Below are 19,611 nucleotides of genomic sequence, written 5' to 3' on the forward strand. Positions count from 1 at the left end.
GGTTTAAAATAACCACTGGAGCTAAAAATAGGTAGTACAAAATTTTTGTGTAAATCTACTCTGACACATCAGATTTACACAAAAATATATACACAACGGTTGGAGAAGCTCTTAGAAAATGGAAGTTACAAGTCTATTTAAATTTTTCCATTTTAATCATAAATTGATACTAATAATAAAATTAAGGTAAATGATATAATTAAATATTTAGAAAAGAGAAAAGATAATAAAAGTAATTTAATCAGAATGATAATTTTTTTCCTAGTTAATAAGAAATGACAAATTTAATGAGAAAGGGTAAAATAGTCTTTTGTGATCAGTTTGTCCTTAATTGCAACAAATTAATAATTCAGGGAGACACTATGTAGTTCAGGGGGGTTATTTGCAAAAACGCATAGTTCAAGGGGGGTTTGCACTTTACCCTAAATACAATTTAGTTGACAGAAAACTCGAGCGAAAATTGTTGCAAACCCAAAGCTGTTTGTCCTTGCTGTGCCAGAACCATGTGAAGCAAATGGATTTGCCCATAGTGAAAGTATTATAGTTCTTATAAGAAGCAGATAAGGGAGCCTTATGTACTAGGCTAGCCCTTTTTAGAAGAAGCAGACAAGGAATGACATGTAACTCAGAAAGGATAGAAGTTTATCTGCATGAGGCTGGGTGGAGCAAAACTTTGAGGGCCCATTGATCCAACTCCAGGAGGACTCGGATAACACAACTAAACAATATAAATTATTGCAAAAAGGATTAGCATAAATATATTTTACGAAAATATAATCTTGGCCAGGGAAATGATAATGAACCAAGTACAAAAACTAAGTTTAACGAAAACTCATCCCAAAGGGAAATATATAATTCTTCAAGTTAATCCAGTCAAGGGTTGGCCAGAACTATCATAATAAAGATTTGAGTAGTGATAGGGAAACCAAATGGTTATCCCTGAATTGTCACCGAATCTCAAATGGTCAAGCCACGTAATGTGAAAATTCAAAGTCATCTCCCACCTCACGTGTCTTGAGTGGGTCCTACACCAATCATAGTTGTCTTCAACCTCAGGACATGTGTTCTGTTTGTATAAAAACAGTCTCCCAATTTTTACCCACAATCTAAATCCAAACTCCTTTCCATCAATGATTTCAAAATGAAAAGAAAAAATGAAGTGCAAAATTTTAAAAGGAAAACTATAATAAAGGTGCCATTATCTTCTAAAATTGTTTCCCTCATCAGAAAACAAAAGAATAACATCGGCAAAGAGAATATATAATAGAAGCATATATGCATATATATACAGATAAATACAGATATGAGTGTATCAATATCTATTTGGGAACTGAATATATCAGGGCAACCGTCTTCAATGCTGTACCGAGGGGGCATCGTATGTTAGAGTCGCTCTGCACAATTAACCGGATCCTTTGATACCAGTTGTTGTGGCGGAAACACAAAATAAACAACGTTGTTCGAGAAATAATCAAGCAATCATGAAGAATAAAAAAAATCACACAAGAACACAAGATATACATGGTTCACCCAAATCTTAGGACTACGTCCATGAAGCGCACCGAACAAATGTCACTATGAAAAAGATGATGAATTACAATGGAGAATTTTCGCTCAATCTCTCTCAATTGCTCTCTCTTGTGTTCACACAAATTAATCAATTATAGAACACGTATAATGATCCTCTTCTTTTTCTTCACACCCTAAATTCTTATTAGAGTTGATATATATAGACCCAAAAAGACTTGTCCTACAAGAAATTGCCTTTTGTAGAGTCCAAAACCAATAAGGAAATTAAACACATATCCGGAAACTGAAGTTTCCATATAATTAAATCTTCCTAAAAATGTTTCATGTAACCAAATTCCAAAAAAACACAACAATCTCCCACTTGGAGGTTGGAGCATTTGTAAACTCATTCCATCTTCTTCTCATGCAAATCCTATGCATGTCGGTGCGCTTATCTTTGTCTACAAGCTAGAAGACCGACTGAAGTTGCGCACAGTTTCAGTTTCTCCATGGTCACTATCTTAGTCAACATGTCAGCCGAATTCTTGGTGCCAAGTATTTTCTCAAGTGTCAACACCCCATCTTCTAACAAAGATCTGATGAAGTGATACCGAAATCCTATATGCTTGGTCCTTGAATGAAATGTTGAATTCTTTGCCAGATGTATCGCACTTTGACTATCACTGTGCAAAACATTCTTCACCTGTTCGAATCCCAACTCTGTCAACAAACCTTGTAACCAAATCATCTCCTTGCTGGCCTCTATCATCGCCACATAATCTGCCTCTATAGTAGATAACGTTACAATCCTCTGTATTTGCGAAACCTAATTAGCTGCAGTTGTACCCACCGTGAACACATACCCGATAGTACTTCTTTTGTGGTCCACCTCACCAGCTAAGTCTGAATCTACATAACCACGTAGCTTCACCTCGCCCCTTCTGAAACATAGGTATCTGTCTGTGGTACCCCTTAGATATCTTAATATCCACTTCACTGCTTCCAGTGTAGCTTGCCCGAATACTTCATGAACCTACTTACTGCTCCCACTGCATATGCAATATCCGGTCTTGTGCACACCATGGCATACATCAAACTTCCAATGGCTAAGGCATATGAAATTTTAGCCATACAGTTTTTCTCATCCTGTGTCTTCGGACACTGATCTTGAGATGATCGGAAGTGACTAGCTAAGGGAGTACTCACCGCCTTAGCATTATTCATGTTGAACCTCTTCAAAACCCGTTCAACATACCCAGCCTGAGACAACTGCAAACTACCTTTCTACTTGTCTTTGCTAATCCTCATTCCAAGAATTTGTTTCACTGCAGCAAGATCCTTCATCTCGGATTCACCAGACAATTGCTTCTTCAATTTGCTAATTTCTTCAAAATCAGAACATGCCACTAACATGTCAACAACATAAAGTAGAAGGATAATGAAACTTGCTTAAACCTCTTGAAGTAGCAGCAATGGTCAGCATTGCACTTGTTGTAGCCATGTCCCTCTAGGTCACCATGGAGGAAAGCAGTTTTGACATCTAACTGCTTAGGATGCAACCCCTCTGCTGCAACAATGCTAAGAACTGAGTGAATGGTACTCAGTTTCACAACCAGGGAAAAAAACGTATGTGTAGTCAATGCCCTGCTTTTGCTGAAAGCCTTTGACCACCAATCTTGCCTTGTATCTCTTAGAACCATCGTGTTCCTCTTTTACCCTGTATACCCATTTGTTGTGAAGAGCTTTCTTCCCCATAGGCAACTTGGCTAGTTCCCATGTTTTGTTGGAGATAAGGGACTTCATCTCATCTTCTATTGCAAGCTCCCACTTGCTAGCATCTTCAACCTGACATGCTTCGTTATAGCATTCAAGCTCACCATCATCTGTGAGCAACATATAATCTATATATCGCTGATTCGGTACATAAGGACGCGTGGACCTTTTGGGTGCAAGTTTTTTTTTTATTTTTTATTTTTTTATAAGTAAATAATTCATAAAAGGCCAAATACAAAAAGCATGGTACCCTAAGGCCCCAAGGAGCTCAGGAAATCAATTGTCTCCTCCGAAGAAGAACAATGTTTACCTAAAATCCAGAAAAAAAAAAGAAAAAGAAAAAGAATAAGATAACAAAGAACATAGGACTTAAGCATAGCAACCAACGACTCCTTTCCTTCAAAGGATCTACTATTACGTTCCCTCCACAGGCACCACCATAGACTCAAAGGCGCAATCCTCCAATACCTTCGAGCTTGAGGTCCCACTCTTCCCCCTCTCCAGGCATCCATTAGACCTCTCGTTGATATAGGCATGACCCATGAAACTCCGAAGAGGTTAAACAAAAAACTCCAACAATCCAACGCCACTAGACAATGCAAAAGAAGATGATCCACTGTCTCTTCATTACACTTGCACATACAACACCAGTTAACAGTAATCCGATTTCTCTTCCTCAAATTGTCAATCGTCAAAATTTTGCCCCATACTGTTGTCCACGCAAAGAAAGCCACCTTACGCGGCGCCTTGAAACGCCAAATAGCCTTCCACGGACACGTAATCCCATCCATTTCCCCAAGACATCCAAAAAAGGATCTCACACTAAAGCTTGCTTTAGCAGAAGGAACCCAAACCATTAAGTCCCTACCTCCTCCACGAATCTCCTGTCTATACAATAACTCCAACAATCCAGAAACATCCTCCAACTCCCGATCCTAAAAAGATCTTGTAAACAGCACATCCCACATCATCCTCCCGTTATCAAGACGATAGCAGCCAGCAACCGAGGCCTGTCTGTTAACTGCAATCCTAAACAGTCTGGGGTAGAGGCCTACTAAGGTACGATCACCACACCAAACATCTTCCCAAAACCGAATCTCTCTACCATCCTGAACGCTGAATCTGATATACTTAGAAAACTCATTCCACTCCTTCCGAATGGCTTTCCACACACCCACCCCTTCCGAAATCCTTACCGTATCTAAACACCACCCTCCCCAAACCGATACAAGATAACTCTCCTCCATAACTTATGACGCTCAATACCAAGCTGCCACAACCACTTGCCAAGAACAGCCCTGTTGAAAGGCACTAACCTCCTAATCCCTACTCCTCCAAATTGCATGGCCTGCAATCCTTCTCCCAACGAACAAGATGATACTTGAATTCATCCCCTAAACCTCCCCATAAAAAATTCCTCTGCAATCTCTCAATCAACTCAGCCACCGTTGACGGAATGTGGAATAAGGACAAAAAGTAAATAGGAATGCTCGATAAAGTGCTCTTCAGCAGGTGACTCTCCCTCCTTTCGATAAAGTACTGCTTCTTCCATCCAACAAGTCTCCTTTCCACCCTCTCTACCACTGGATCCCAAGCACCCACAGTCCTTACGGAAACCCCCAAAGGCATGCCTAAATTAAAAATCGGAAAGGAAGTAACCCCACAACCAAGAGTAACTCCAAATTATGAACCTTCCCCACCGGAATCATAGCACTCTTTCCCACATTCACTTTCAATCCCGAAACTGCCTGAAAACACACCAACACCGACCTCAAATATCTCATCTGGGACACCTCTGCCTAGCAAAAGACCAACATATCATCTGCGAATAGTAAATGAGAAATCTCCACAAAATGATCATCCTCCCTTCCCACCCTGAATCCCCTGATGAACCCAACTCCACTGCCCTCCCCATTAACCGACTGAGTGCCTCCATAACAATAACGAACAAAATTGGAGAGAGAGGATCCCTCTGTCGTAAACCTCGCGAACTACTAAAAAAACCGGTCGAAGACCCATTAACCAGCACTGAGAATCTTGCTGTAGAAATGCAGAACTCAATCCATCTCCTCCATTTTTACCCAAAGCCCATCCTTTCCAACATACATAACAAAAAGTTCCAATTAACATGGTTATAAGCTTTCTCAACATCCAGTTTACACACAACTCCTGGGTCACCACTCTTCAACCTATCATCCACACACTCACTGGCAATAAGTGTAGAATCTAGGATTTGTTGCCCACCTATAAAAGCGTTCTTAGAATCCGAAATAATGTCATCCAAAACCTCTCTCAATCTCAAAGCGAGGACTTTAGCTATTAGTTTGTAAATGCATCCCAACAAACTAATAGGTCTAAAATCCTTCACATCAGCAGCTCCCGCCTTCTTAGGAATAAGTGCAATAAACGATGCATTCAAGAATTTTTCAAACCGCCCCTAAGAATAAAAAGTATGGAACGTTCCCATCACATCGTTCCTAACCACGGTCCAACTCTCCAAAAGGAAACTCATGTTAAAGCCATCTGGCCTTGGAGCTTTGTCCCCATTACAGCTTCTAAGGGCCTTCACGGCTTCCTCTTCAGAAAACGGGATTTACAGCCCATTCCTATTTGCCTTCGAGATAGAATTAAAATGAAGACCATCCAGTTGAGGTCTCGAAGAGGCATTCTCCGTAAATAGGCCCTGATAAAAATTAGTAATCCCCCTACGAACATCCTCTTCCCTAATTAACGCTTTGGGTGGAGGTTTAGGATTTGGAATCAGCGGTGAACTATACTTTGTGAGTTCTGGCCAAGAACCCTTATCTGTCTGCTCCGCAACAATACTCTCTAGCTCATTATCCAACTTAACACACTCAGGCTTACTCTATACAGGCTTTAGTTAACTGTGCTACATCTATCCTTGACACCTTGTACATCACCTTCTTGTTGAAAACCACATCTCTACTTCTGATGATTTTCTTGTTTTGATTATCCCAAAGTCAATAACCAAACTCATTTCCGCCATACCCAATGAATATGCATTTTAGTGACTTGGGGTCGAGCTTTCCCCCAGCATGGTCACACTAATATGCGCATATGTAATACAACCAAGAACTTTCAACCATGAAAGATTTACCTCTTTGCCACTCCATACCTCTTTCAGTATTCGATACTCCAAAGGCACCGATGGTCCACGATTAATTAGATAGGATGTTGTATTGACTGCTTCTACCCAAAACTGTTTGAATAGACCTAAATGTATGCGCATTCTTCTGGCTCTCTCTGTCAATGTTTGGTTCATCCGTTCTACCACCCCATTCTGCTGTGGGGTTCCTTGCACAGTCCTCTCTAATCTAATCCCATTATCAAAATAAAACTTGTTGAATCTAGTGTCTTCATACTCACCACCATTGTCTGACCTCAACCTCTTGATCTTCAAACCTGTTTCATTCTCCACCATGGCCTTCCACTTCTTGAACACATCAAATACCTCAAATTTGTGCTTCAAAAAATAAACCCATACCTTCCTCGTGTGATCATCAATGAAAGTCACGAAATAGGATTTTCCGCCAATGGATGAGACAGTGGTTAGCCCCAGACATCTGTGTGAACTAGCTCAAGTTTCTCCTTTCTAAGATTTCTGACACTCTTCTTGAAACTGACCCTCTTCTACTTGCCCATCACACAACTTTCACACAAGTTAATATCAATTGCCCGTATGCCTGATAGTTTTCCCTTTGAGTGCATAATCTTTAGCCCCCTTTCACTCATGTGACCTAGTCTCTAGTGCCAAAAATTGCAATCTTCTCTGTTTCTGCAACTGCTATAGACCCACAAGCACTAATATTTGTGTAGAGTGCGCCAGATTTCCTACCACATGCAATGGTCATAGCGCATCTGGAAACTTTCCACGAGTCTCCATTGAAGGTTGTAACAAAACCTTCTGACAATTGTCCCACCGAAATCATATTCTTCCTCAAGTCAAGGATGTGTCTCACATCCTTTAACTTCCAAGCTGACTCATTCAACTTGATTTGCACTTCACCCTTGCCAACAATGCTGCAAGGCTAATCATCACCAAGATGCATCTTGCCAAGGTTAACCGATTCATAGCTATTAAATAGCTCTTTGCTTGAGGTGCCATAAAACGATGTGCCGAAATCTAAAACCTATTACTCCGCCTTGCTCTCCAAAGAGCATATCAATGCATCATGCTTCAGTTTTTCTTTCGGTTCCCTTCTTTAGAAGTCTGCAATCAACGCAGTAATGTCCATTCTTTCCACAATTCCAACACTCAACATCACTGAGACCTGTGGAACTCCTAGAATTTTGAGATTATGTCCTTCCATTCCTTGACTTGGATCTGCCTCTGTTTTTATAACCGTTGCCCTTCTTCTATTTTAAACCCTGGCCTCTGCTATCAACATTCAATGCCGAACAACTGGTGGAATTTCTTGTTATTTGCCTTCTGATTTCTTCGGTCAGAATCATGCTCATAACTTCATCAAACTTCAACTTAGTCTTCCCAGCAGAGCGACTGGTCGCTATAATTGTGCCACTCCAACTCTCGAGTAACTGCCCTAGAATTAGCAATGCTCTAACCTAGTCTTTGAAATCAATATCAACAAACTCTAATTGCCCAACTATCTCGTTGAACGCATTTAGATGTTCGTTGAACTTATCACGTTCGACCATCTTCATGTTGAACAACTTCTTGATCAAGTGCACCTTGTTCGCTGCAGAAGACTGTTCATACATACTAGAAAGGGCTGCCATGAGAGACTTCATCGTCTTCTCGTTTTTGATGTTGAAGGCGACTGAATTTGACAACGTCGCCAAGAACCTTCCTATCTAGTAATTCCCATTCTACATCCTTTGTATCCTCTGGCTTCTCTCCCAAAGGGTGGTACAGATTTTTCTAAAACAAGAGGTCTTCTATATGCATCTTCCAGAAACCGAAGTTTGTGCCATCGAACTTCTCGATCATAGATGTGGATGTCTTATCTTTTGATGCCATTACTCACACTCAAACGAACAAATCTAATCGAAAGACTTTCAAAATTTCGTCAAACACCTTCTGTGCCCTAGGTTCTCAACCAAAACCTCTGGATACCAGTTGTTGGAGTTACTCTACACAATCAACCGGATCTTCTGATACCGGTTGTTGTGGCGAAAATGCAAAATAAACAACGTTGTTCGAAAAATAATCAAGCAATCATGAAGAATAAAAAAAATCACACACAAGATATACATGGTTCACCCAAATCTTAGGGCTACATCCATAAAGCGCACCAAACAAATCCCACTATGAAAAAGATAAAGAATTACAATTGAGAATTTTCTCTCAATCTCTCTCATTTGGTCTCTATTGAGTTGGCACAAATTAATCAATCATAGAACCCGTACGATGATCCTCTTTTCTTCCCACTCTAAAATCTTATTAGAGTTTATATATATAGACCCAAAAAAACTTGTCCTACAAGAAATTGCCTTTTGTAGAGTACAAAACCAGTAAGGAAGTTAAACACAAATTAGGAAACTAAAATTTCCATATAATTAAATCTTCCTAAAAAATATTTCACATAATCAGACTCCACAAAACCACAACATCGTATTGGCTAGATTTCTTCTTAACAACATTCCATTATTACACATATATTTATTTATTTGTTTGGATCTATCGATTTCATTCCATGAGTTCTGATTTGGCGTCTGAAGGTTTGCCGCAATCCACACTTAGCACAATCGGAATCTGGTCCAATACAATTTTCAAAATTCTCTCACATTATCCTAGTTTTTTAAATAAAATAAATAAAAAAAATTGAAACTCAACATCAGATGAACACACACTTTGGGACTGGGCAGTGGGCACACCCATTTTCTTTCTTTTTTTCCTATTGGTTTTTTTGTTTATTTTTTTTTCATTTGTTTGCATATATTGATTTCGTTGGCATGAGTTCCCGAAATGTAAATCATCGCCATTGTGTGCTACTATTAAAACTTGGAATTTGATACAGTTTGTGCGGTTAAAGATGAAACCCACCCAAGTCACGTAAGGTGAGAGAGGATGTTGAATACTTTGCCTAAAAGACATATAATGAATCCTACCTGTCTTTGGCCACATCAAATTCGGTGAAATTTTGGGAATTACTATTCGAGTTTTATATCATTATTCTAAAGATTTTGACAATATCCTAAGTTCAATTTAGTTGAATGAAAACTAAGGCCAAAGTAAAACAGCCCATGTTTCAATACATTGAAAATGACCAAAGATTAATGGAAAATATGTGAGCAGCACAAATCTTAGCTTAAACAAATTTATAATTAAAAAATAAAAATAAAAAAGTGAAAAAAAAAAAAAAAAAAAAAAAAAAAAGTTCATATACTTCGTATTTAAAACTGTTGGAATTTAGGTGGGATGGTTGAGGTGTTTGGATGATGGATGGAGTAGATTGGATAGTTGTGAACTAGGTAGTAGGAAGAGAGATGGAACACTTTGTACAAGGAAAGATATATATATTTTTTTTATTGATTAGAGCACTTGCTCTCCAAGTACAAGGCTTTAGATATTGGAAGACTTGGCTTGCTTGCTTCACTTCAAGGGCAACCCCTTTGGGGTATTTATAGTCCCATTTCCACCTCCTTATTTTCTATAGAACATTCTAGAGTACTCTAAATCTAGCACTTTCTTTTTCACATAATTTCCATATTTTATTTTCTAGAAACATCTATCTAGAATTTTCTCCTATATATTTTTCACGTTACTTTCCAGAAAGTTCTATCTAGATTTTGCGAGAACTAATTACATAACAACCTTTATGTCTTCTAGAACTTTCTAGAATAGTGCATCATTTTTTAACACTCCTCCTTGATGCACTATTCTGAAGATCCAAGCATGTTGCGTAGTATGTGAAACTTTTCACGTGGCAGCGCTTTTGTGAAGATATCTGCCACTTGCTCATTAGTGTTGCAATACTTGAGCACGATATCTCCATTTGCTTCAACTTCTCTTAGGAAGTGATACTTGATTGCAATATGCTTTGTTCTACTGTGATATACTGGGTTCTTAGCCATTGCTATAGCCAACTGGTTGTCACAATATATCTTTGTAGATTCATCTTGTTGTTCCTCCATATCTTCAAGTATCCTTCGAAGCCATAATGCTTGACATGCTGAGGCGACTGCTTTCTTCGATCCATCCTCCTACTTTAGTTTCTCGTTTGTCATCAACAGTGTAGCAACTGACTTACAACCATACATCCCAAACTTATTTAGTAGATTCTTAGTGTACTTCTTTTGAGATTCGAAGATCCCCGACTTTTCTTGGCTTATCTCCATGCCAAGGAAGTAGTGCATTAATCCCAAATCGCTCATCTCTGTCTCCCTTGAACTCTTGAATCATCTTTTTGTTATTCCCTATGAAAATTAGATCATCAACGTAGAGGGAGACTGAGAGAATATCAGTGTTACCTTAGGCCTTGACGTAGAGAGTATGATCACTCTTGCTCCTCCTGATCTGTGAAGTATATCGATCCTGCTGTACCAGGCTTGAGGAGCTTGCTTAAGCCCATATAAGGCTTTTTTAACTTTAGAACTTTGACTTCTTTTCCTTCTTCGATGAAACCCAGTGGTTGCTCCACGTAGATCTCTTCATTTAGTACTCCGTTCAGGAATGTTGATTTCACATCAAGCTAATAAATGCTCCACTTCTTCTGAGCTACAAGAGCGACTAAAGCTCTTATAGTATCTAGTTGAGTAACTGGAGCAAATGTCTCTGCGTAGTCGATCCCAGGTAGCTGTTTTGTACAGAGCCTTCGGAGTTGAGCTTTGTTTTGTAGATCCATTTAACTCCAATGATCTCTGTCTTCGGTTTATCAACCTACTTCCATGTCTCGTTCTTTTTTATCATCCGTATTTCTTCTTCCATAGCCTTCACACATACTTCTTGTTTTGATGCAACCTCAAAACTTTCTGGTTCCGTAGCTGAGAAGTTGCATATTTCATATATTTCTTGTATTGACCCTGTCTTCCTTGGAGGGTCGTCTATTACTGATGAAGGTGATAGCATCGCCTCGCGATCTTGAGTTTCAGGAGCTTCTCGTCCTTCCGCTTCTTCTTCCACGGAGTCTTACCTTGTCAACTACTCATTAAGTGTAGTAGTGCCTTGCTTTTCTACTTTCTCAGCTTCCCAGTTCCAAGCAGCATTCTCGTCGAACTCAACATCTCGACTGATGGGAAGCTCCTTCGTCTTTAGGCTATATAAACTCGATAGCCTTTTGATTTTGTGCAGTACCCCATGAATATGCCTTTCTCTGTCTTCTCTTCTAGCTTATGTCTTTTCTCTACAGGTACATGGACGTAACAAATGCACCAAAAACTCTGAGATAGCTGAGGGTTTCTTACCACACCATGCTTCAATAGGGGTCTTGCCTTGGACAATCTTTGTTGGGCATCTGTTTAGTAGATAAACTGCAATGTCTACTGCTTCAGCCCAAAACTTCTTCAGGAGTCCTTTTTCCATCAGCATTTTGATTTTGTGCAGTACCCCAATGAATATGCCTTTCTCTGTCTTCTCTTCTAGCTTATGTCTTTTCTCTGCAGGTACATTGACGTAACAAATGCACCAAAAACTCTGAGATAGTTGAGGGTTTCTTACCACACCATGCTTCAATAGGGGTCTTGCCTTGGACAATCTTTATTGGGCATCTGTTTAGTAGATAGACTGCAATGTATACTGCTTCAACCCAAAACTTTTTCAAGAGTCCTTTTTCCATCAGCATTGAGCTGGCCATCTCCATGACAGTTCTATTCTTCCTTTCTGACACGTCGTTTTGCTGTGGAGTATACCTAGTAGTCAATTGATGCTCTACACCTTCATCTTCCTAGAACTTGTTAAATTCTCTATTATACTCCTTGCCTCTGTCACTTCTAAGTACCTTTTTTTTTTTTTTTTTTTTTGATAAGTTAAAATACTTGATTTTTTTGAAAATTCCAATAACTTCGGATCTTTCTTTTAGGAAGTAGACCCATGTCATCCTCGTATAGTCTTCAATGAAGAGGATGAAGTACCTATTTTGATCAAGATATGGTGTCCTCATTGGGGCCACAAACATCAGTGTGGACTAGCTCGAGATGTTTCTTGGCTCTCCAAGCCTTTCCTGATGGGAATGGTTGCCAATGTTGTTTCCCTAGTAGGCAGCCTTCACATACGTCCTCTCTCTCTTTGATAGTTGGCAAGTTTCTCATCATATTTTTCTGATGCAGGATGTTAAGTCCATGGAAGTTGAAGTGGCCAAATCTCCAGTGCCATAGTGACGTGTCATCAACTTGAGCTTTCATAGATGTCTCTTTTGCGAAGCGCTATTGAATCGGAAAATTCCGATTTCTCTCCATTTTTACTCTAGCAATTTCTTGATTTTTATTTTTGGAATCATATATAGTGCAGGAATCTCCTCCAAAGTGTAGGGAATATCCATTTTGTATCATTTGACCTGCACTTGGAACATCTTTGATATATCTCGCACCTTTCTTCGTCTCGATTGCAATAGTTCCTTTGCCTTTAGTCTCCACCAATGCGCCGTTGCCCATTCTAACTTTTGATTTGACAGATGCATCGATGTTGCAGAAGATGCTCTCGTCCTTGGTTATGTGATTGCTGCAACCACTGTCGATGTACCATGTATCATTTCGCTCTTCAGAGGCAGCTTGGCAAGCATAGAATAGATGTTCCTCCTCCTCCTCTGAGAAGATGGCTTGATGATCGTTCTTGTAGGGGCAGACTTTCTCCGCATGCCCGAACTTCTTACAATTTTGACATTATGGCTTTCCACGATGCCAACAATACTTCTCCAGATGACTTGTCTTCTTACATATGCCGCATGGAGGATTATTCTTTCTTTCTTTTTCTTTTGAATATCCTCCATTTCGGGATTTTTCTCCTCCTTTGAAATTCTCTCTTGATTTTTTACCATCCCCAAATTTTTGAGTACTCATGTGACTGAAAGGCACTCTCCAATGAGCCTTCATTACGCCTACTCAGTGTAGGCTCATGTGCTTGTGGAGAGCCCATCAACACTGTGACTGACAGAGTTGATATATCTTTTGATTCTTCAATAGCCACAACTATTGAATCATATTTATCAGTAAGACTTATCAATATTTTCTCTACAACTCTTTTATCTGGAATATTCTCACCATAGGCTCTCATTTGATTTACTATCTCCATGATTTTGGAGAAGTAATCTTTTGAGGACTCATTATCCTTCATCTTACTATTCTCTAATTCTCTTCGTAGAGATTGAAGTTTAATAGTACGTACCTTAGCATTCCCTTGAAACTCCTCCTTAAGGGTGTTCCAAGCCTCCTTGGCACTTGTAGCTCCAATTATCCTTGGAAAAATAGTATCGGTCACAGCTAGCTGGATGATGAAGAGAGCCCTTGCATCCTTCTGCTTATTTTCTTTTTGAGCTTTGGTGAGGGTGGCTCCTTCGTCAAGAACTTCATGCCCTTCTTCAACAATCTCCCATAGATCGTGAGATTGAAAGAGGGTCCTCATCTTTATGGACCAGTAATCATAGTTATCTCCACCAAAGATTGGAATGGAAGGTTGAAATTGATCCAATGGTAGCCATGACTAAGGTGATGTAGCCCTATGCCCAAAGAAGATCGGCCTAGAGCTCTGATACCACTTGTTGGAATTTAGGTGGGATGGTTTAGGTGTTTGGATAATGGATGGAGTTGATTAGAGTTGTGAACTAGGTAGTAGGAAGAGAGATGGAACACTTTGAGATAATTTTTTTTTTTATTGATTGGAGCACTTGTTCTCCAAGTACAAGGCTTTGGATATTGGAAGACTTGGCTTGCATGCTTCACTTCAAGGAAAACCCCCTTGGGGTAGTTATAGTCCCATTTCCACCTCCTTATTTTCTCTAGAACATTCCAAAGTACTCTAAATCTAGCACTTTCTTTTTCACATAATTTCCATATATTACTTTTTAGAAACATCTATCTAGAATTTTCTCCTATATATTTTTCACATGTTACTTTCCAGAAAGTTCTATCTAGAGTTTGCTAGAACTAATTATATAACAACCTTTATGTCTTCTAAACAAAAAACAACGCTATGATAAAACACAACCAATTTTTGGTTAACTCAAAGTAGAGATGTTCTTATACCAAAATGAAAATAAAAACACAAGTAAAAGTACTACCTGAAAACCAGAAGACTGAGAGTTACAGTCCATTCCTGCACATAAGAAAGCTTTTGAAGGAGTGGATTCTGCTATTTGAACTCTTAAATATAATGTGTTGTGGACTTGTGCCCTGGTCTACTATTTGAACTATTAAATATAATGTGTTGTGCTCACAGATTTTTAGTTCACTAGGAGTTTCTCCTTTTAGATGGATCCCTCACATAAATTTTAAGCAAGATGAGAGTACAGTTTCCTATCCATTTTCATGAACATCTTGTATACACAACTGCACAACTGCACCTCCTATTTCACTTATCATGAGAGAGAGAGAGAGAGAGCACTAATTAAGATTGTTCAGCAACAAGCTACTAAAGACCAATGAGTACCACATAGCGCCAAACAGTAGCATAAGGTCAAGGGGCAAACAAAATAGTATTTGAGGGAAAAAATAAAAAAGACATGGTTACGCGTGGCTTATTTGAATTTATAATAATCTTGGGGAAAAAAAAAAAAAAAAAAAATTGAGAACAAGAACACAAGATCTATATAGCGGACCCCGAATAGAGTGGACAAGATTTTGTTGAATAGAGTTGGGTAGAGAATTGAGATGCATTAACATATCTTAGCATTCACTTAACATGCAAAATCTCAATATCAACCTCATATTATCACCAACCAATATTGCAGTATTTCCTTTCTTGAACGAAAGAATTATTTGCGTTTTTTAAACAATCTGTTTTTTTTTTGTGCTAAGGTTTTCAAAACTTAACACACGAGACCAACTTGTTCTCATGCATCCCAACCAAAGAAGACAAACCCTAGTCCTAAATACAGGTTCACCCAACAAGATTATAATTACTAACGCAATACATTTTTCCAAAAGTGTTAAGCCCGTAAATTATGACCATGGCCAATCCAATCCTCTAAAATAACAAGTATCATCAATTTCTAAGTGGCAATATGTGTTTATTTTTCTCCCGATAAGTACGATTCCATTTAAAAACTCTCAAGAGGAGAGTGCATCCCAAATACTACCGCACAAAAAAGAACCTGCTATACTTTCAGAGAATTGACAATATCCTTAAATTTTTCTATAGATTTACAATACCACCCATGAACCCAAAATAATAAATAATTCAGACTTAAGAATTAAGAACCCAAGAGGGAACATCCTCTCCAACAAACCACCTCCTATTGCGCTCCAGCCACGAACCCCACCACAAACAGAGGGGTAACTCTCCATGCATCAAGGGCTGGCCTCCGCACTATACAACCCTTCCAAGTCTCAATAAGACTTCTCGTGGAATCTGGCATAGCCCAATTAATGCCAATCAAAGCAAAAAGAAGCTCCCACTAATCCCTAGCCATGGGACAGTGCAAAAGAAGGTGGTTCACAATCTTCTTACCCCCTTTGCACATGAAACACCAATTCACTAAAATTTGCTGCCGCCACCTCAAATTATCAATCGTCAATATCCTTCCAAGGGCAACTATCTCACCCAATGTTGTTAAAGGAACGCCTCCTAGGCACGCCTAGGCTCGAGAGGCGGGTCTAGCGCATGTTGTCATCCGGCACACTGATGTTTACTAGGCGCGCCTTGGTTGCGCCTCGTCCTATTTGTCAGGCGCCCCTCACAATTTTTTTTTTTTAAATGATTATTCTATTTCTTAAGCCAACAACGGTACTTTTGGCAAACATAATAACCAAATAAGAAAGCCCAAGCGTATGAAAGAAGAACGTTTGTTCAAAAGAATAAACAAATAAGAAAGCCCAAGAGTCAAAGTATCATCCGAACATAGAAAGAGTGAGACTGCTAGACTAACAACGAAGCCCTAGTTGCAGATACGAACGACGATACCCTAGTTGCATATATGAACGATGAAGCCACGTCACTTCACTCAGGCGCGCAGTGCACGCATCGCCATGCGCCTTGCACCTAGGCTCCAAAGAACCTCTAGCACCTTGGTGCACCTTGAGCCTTTAATAACACAGGTCTCACCAAAAAGAGACACCCTTGGAGGGCTTTAGTCCTCCAAAGTACCTCCCAAGGGAAAGAAAGCTCCTGATTATCCAACAGACTCTTGAATAAGGAACACAAATCTGCATTAATGATCACAACCCATATCCGCTCATCCTCCCCCTTCCACACAAGTCTTGGTGGTAGAGGACCACCAATAACAACAACCTCCTTTAACTCCCAAACATGAAAGTCTTTCACCATCTGCACATCCCAAGTCACTCCACATCCTGATGGTGGAGGACCACCAAAAACTCAACAACCTCCTCCAACTCCCAATCATTAAAGTGTGTCACCATCTGCACATCCCAAGTCGTTCTAACGCTATCCATAATTATCAGCGACTGAAACCTAAGAATCCACTGCAATCCTGAACATTCTCGAGAAGGAACATGCTACCAAGCAGAAGCAGCATGCTACCACGCCACGTATCAGTCAAGAATCTCACAACACACCCGCTCCTAAGCCTGAACGAATATGTTTGGAGAACTTATTCCACCCCTTCCAAAGAAATTTTAAAACCCCCACCCCAGTTGGAATCCTCACCTCCCCAAACCTCCACCCTCTCCAATATTATTTTTTTGGTCATTATGTTGGTCATACATGCTGTCGTACACCCAACTCAACCCTACAATGGTTACTGACTGACCACAATTTCAATTGTGTGAAATAGGCAACATTACAGGGGAAACCCAAGACACCAAATTAATATATAGCTAAATTTGAATCAAATTCAACCAGCAATAAAGAATAGCTCAGATTCTGAAAGGCATAAACGCCTAAATCAGATTAGGGGTTGGGTTCAGCATTTCAAGAATCAGAATTGCCTATCTCGCGCACATTTTTTGAGCCCGTATACGAAAAATGAGTAAATCAATTTGGTTCCATTCTGACGTAGATATGCAAGAAGAATTCAATTATTAGTTACCAGTATCCAAATACCCATATGTGTATCATATATACACATATATTAGCTATAAGGAATAGGAAGGTTACCTGAACAACGACCAAGCCGATGAGCGAGGAACAATGCGATACAAGCGTGCTATAAACCCTAGAGAAAGAGTTATCTGTATCGGAAACATGGGCAATATATATATAACACACGCATAAGAGACACGTGAACAAGTGAACTGACCTGGGCCCAGCCCATACTAAGGACTGTTAAGACGGCCCTTTATAAGTATGTTTGTTTATAATTTACTATTTTCAAACGGCTGAAACACTTTTTAAGTTTTAAATATTTTATTAATGTCAATTTTACCTCAAATAATTTTGAATCTTCAGATCACATGTCTTGTTGTCACCCCTCTACTTTTCTGAAGGAACAAAAAAAAAAAAAGAAGAGCAAAGTTAAATTACAAATTTTGATCAACTTTCTTTCGTGGTATAAATGAATTTTTATTTTTAGTTTAAGTCCAATGTCTCAAAAGTTGTTCACTTGGGTTTATAATGAACGGCCATGTAACCCTCCCACCATTGTTTTAATGTAAAACCGGACCAAAATCCTCTCCATTGAAATAGGAGAATCTATTCCCCCGGTTCTTACTGTTCAGGCACTGTAGCGATGGTTAAAAAGAGCAAACAGGACTTTGGGTAAAAAAAGGTATATATACATACACACAAACATATGCGAAAAATATATACACATATACGAAATTATTCGTATTAACACTCAGATTTAAGCGCCAAATTGAAAATTTCAAAACAGATTTAGCACCTCTTTTAAATTTCTAATCTTCTTTCTTTCTTCTTCTCACAAAATATAGAAATTAACAAATTCCTCTTCCAAAAAAAGTCTCAGCTCTATTTTCCATAATTTTCTTCTTTCCAAATTTACAATTTTTTTCCAAAGGTTTGATTGAATATCGGAGAAGACGAAGCTACAGTGACGAAACTATAGCGCCTGTTCTTAATCTTCTTTCTTCTTCTCTCCCAAAATATAGAAAGAAATAAATTCCTCTTCCCAAAATCTTTGGAAAGGTTTGATTGAACACCGGGAAAGACGAAGCTACAATGTCCTCTGTTTGATTGAAGGCCGAGGAAGACGAAGCTACAGTGTACTGGTTTTGTAAGTGAATTTGTGAATCGTATAACATTGTATTTCATTAGTTTTGTTTGGTTATTCTTGAATTGTTATTAAATTGTAAAAAATTGAATGAGAAATTATGAAAATCAAATTATTAAATAGTGTAAAAGTTGTGATATTTTGTATTATAAGTTGTGTTATGTTTTAAACTTCCAATTTAAGATGTTAGAATAAATTTTCCATTGTATTCCTGTAATACAATGTTTTATTCATGATAAATACAACAATATAGTTGGAATATTGTGTATAATAATAAATGGAGGTTTTACACTTCCAATTTAAGACGTTAGAATAAATTTTCCATTGTATTCTTGTAATATAGTGTTTTATTCGTGATAAATATTACAATATAGTTGGGATATTGTGTATAATAATAAATGGAGGTTGAATGGTGGTTTTACACTTCCAATTTAAGATGTTAGAATAAATTTTCCATTGTATTCCTATAAGTTTCCAATGAGAGTTATGATTTTTCATTATAAATAAGCCGAAAAAAGTTTGCAAGTCCATGTTTAATTTGAAAAAAGTTAAATGAATAATTGAACATAGTTGTAAATTTTATGAAAATAGAAGGCCCAAAAAGGTTGGAAATGCATGTTTGAGTTGGAAAAACTTAAATAAATCATTGGTTTTATTATTTGTAGCAAAATTAAAATATGTACAGTAGAGGAAGTTGGATCCCTGATACATTATACTATCTTGAATAATATTAATAGGTCAAAAAAAAATTCCAATTAATAATCCATACCTACAAGACAGCCCTTTGTTCAAATTTTATTTTTTTAATATTGTAGGTTTCTGATTGGAATGGAAGAGGTATTAAATAACATCCAAGACACCACATATACAAAAAACGCTCCTATTGCAAGGACCGATGTCGTAGAATGGAAACCAAGAATAAGTATGAAGTTTGAAACTGAGGAAGAGGTATATGATTTTTATAATTCATATGCCGGTCGAGTCAGTTTTAGCATCCGCAAAGAGTATTTTAATAAGAGCAAGAAGACTGGTAAACTGTCATCGAGATTGTTAACATGCTGCAAGGAGG

The 19,611-nt window shown here is 38.5% G+C and overlaps 1 protein-coding gene across 14 annotated transcripts in view; it reads right to left on the reverse strand.

The window, feature by feature from the left end:
* LOC132311180 (vegetative cell wall protein gp1-like) overlaps positions 1-17,546 on the reverse strand; it is a 33,804-nt gene extending 16,258 nt beyond the window's left edge. For 7 of the 14 annotated variants that reach the window (XM_059808965.1, XM_059808961.1, XM_059808957.1 and 4 more), the window contains exons 1-2: positions 17,471-17,544; positions 14,475-14,509 (exon numbers count right to left, since the gene is read on the reverse strand). In XM_059808965.1, coding sequence (XP_059664948.1) covers positions 14,475-14,507 — 33 coding nt within the window. In that variant the 5' untranslated portion in view covers positions 14,508-14,509; positions 17,471-17,544. Of the gene's footprint in view, positions 1-14,474; positions 14,510-17,470 lie in introns of all 14 variants that reach the window. The other 7 variants (XM_059808959.1, XM_059808953.1, XM_059808958.1 and 4 more) reach the window with 3 other exon arrangements.
* Between the last annotated feature and the right edge of the window lie 2,065 nt (positions 17,547-19,611).

The sequence above is a fragment of the Cornus florida genome, unplaced genomic scaffold (genome assembly GCF_030987335.1).
Source record: "Cornus florida cultivar Cherokee Brave unplaced genomic scaffold, ASM3098733v1 CherokeeBrave_3.0.0_Hap2_Chr06, whole genome shotgun sequence".
NCBI lineage: Eukaryota > Viridiplantae > Streptophyta > Magnoliopsida > Cornales > Cornaceae > Cornus > Cornus florida.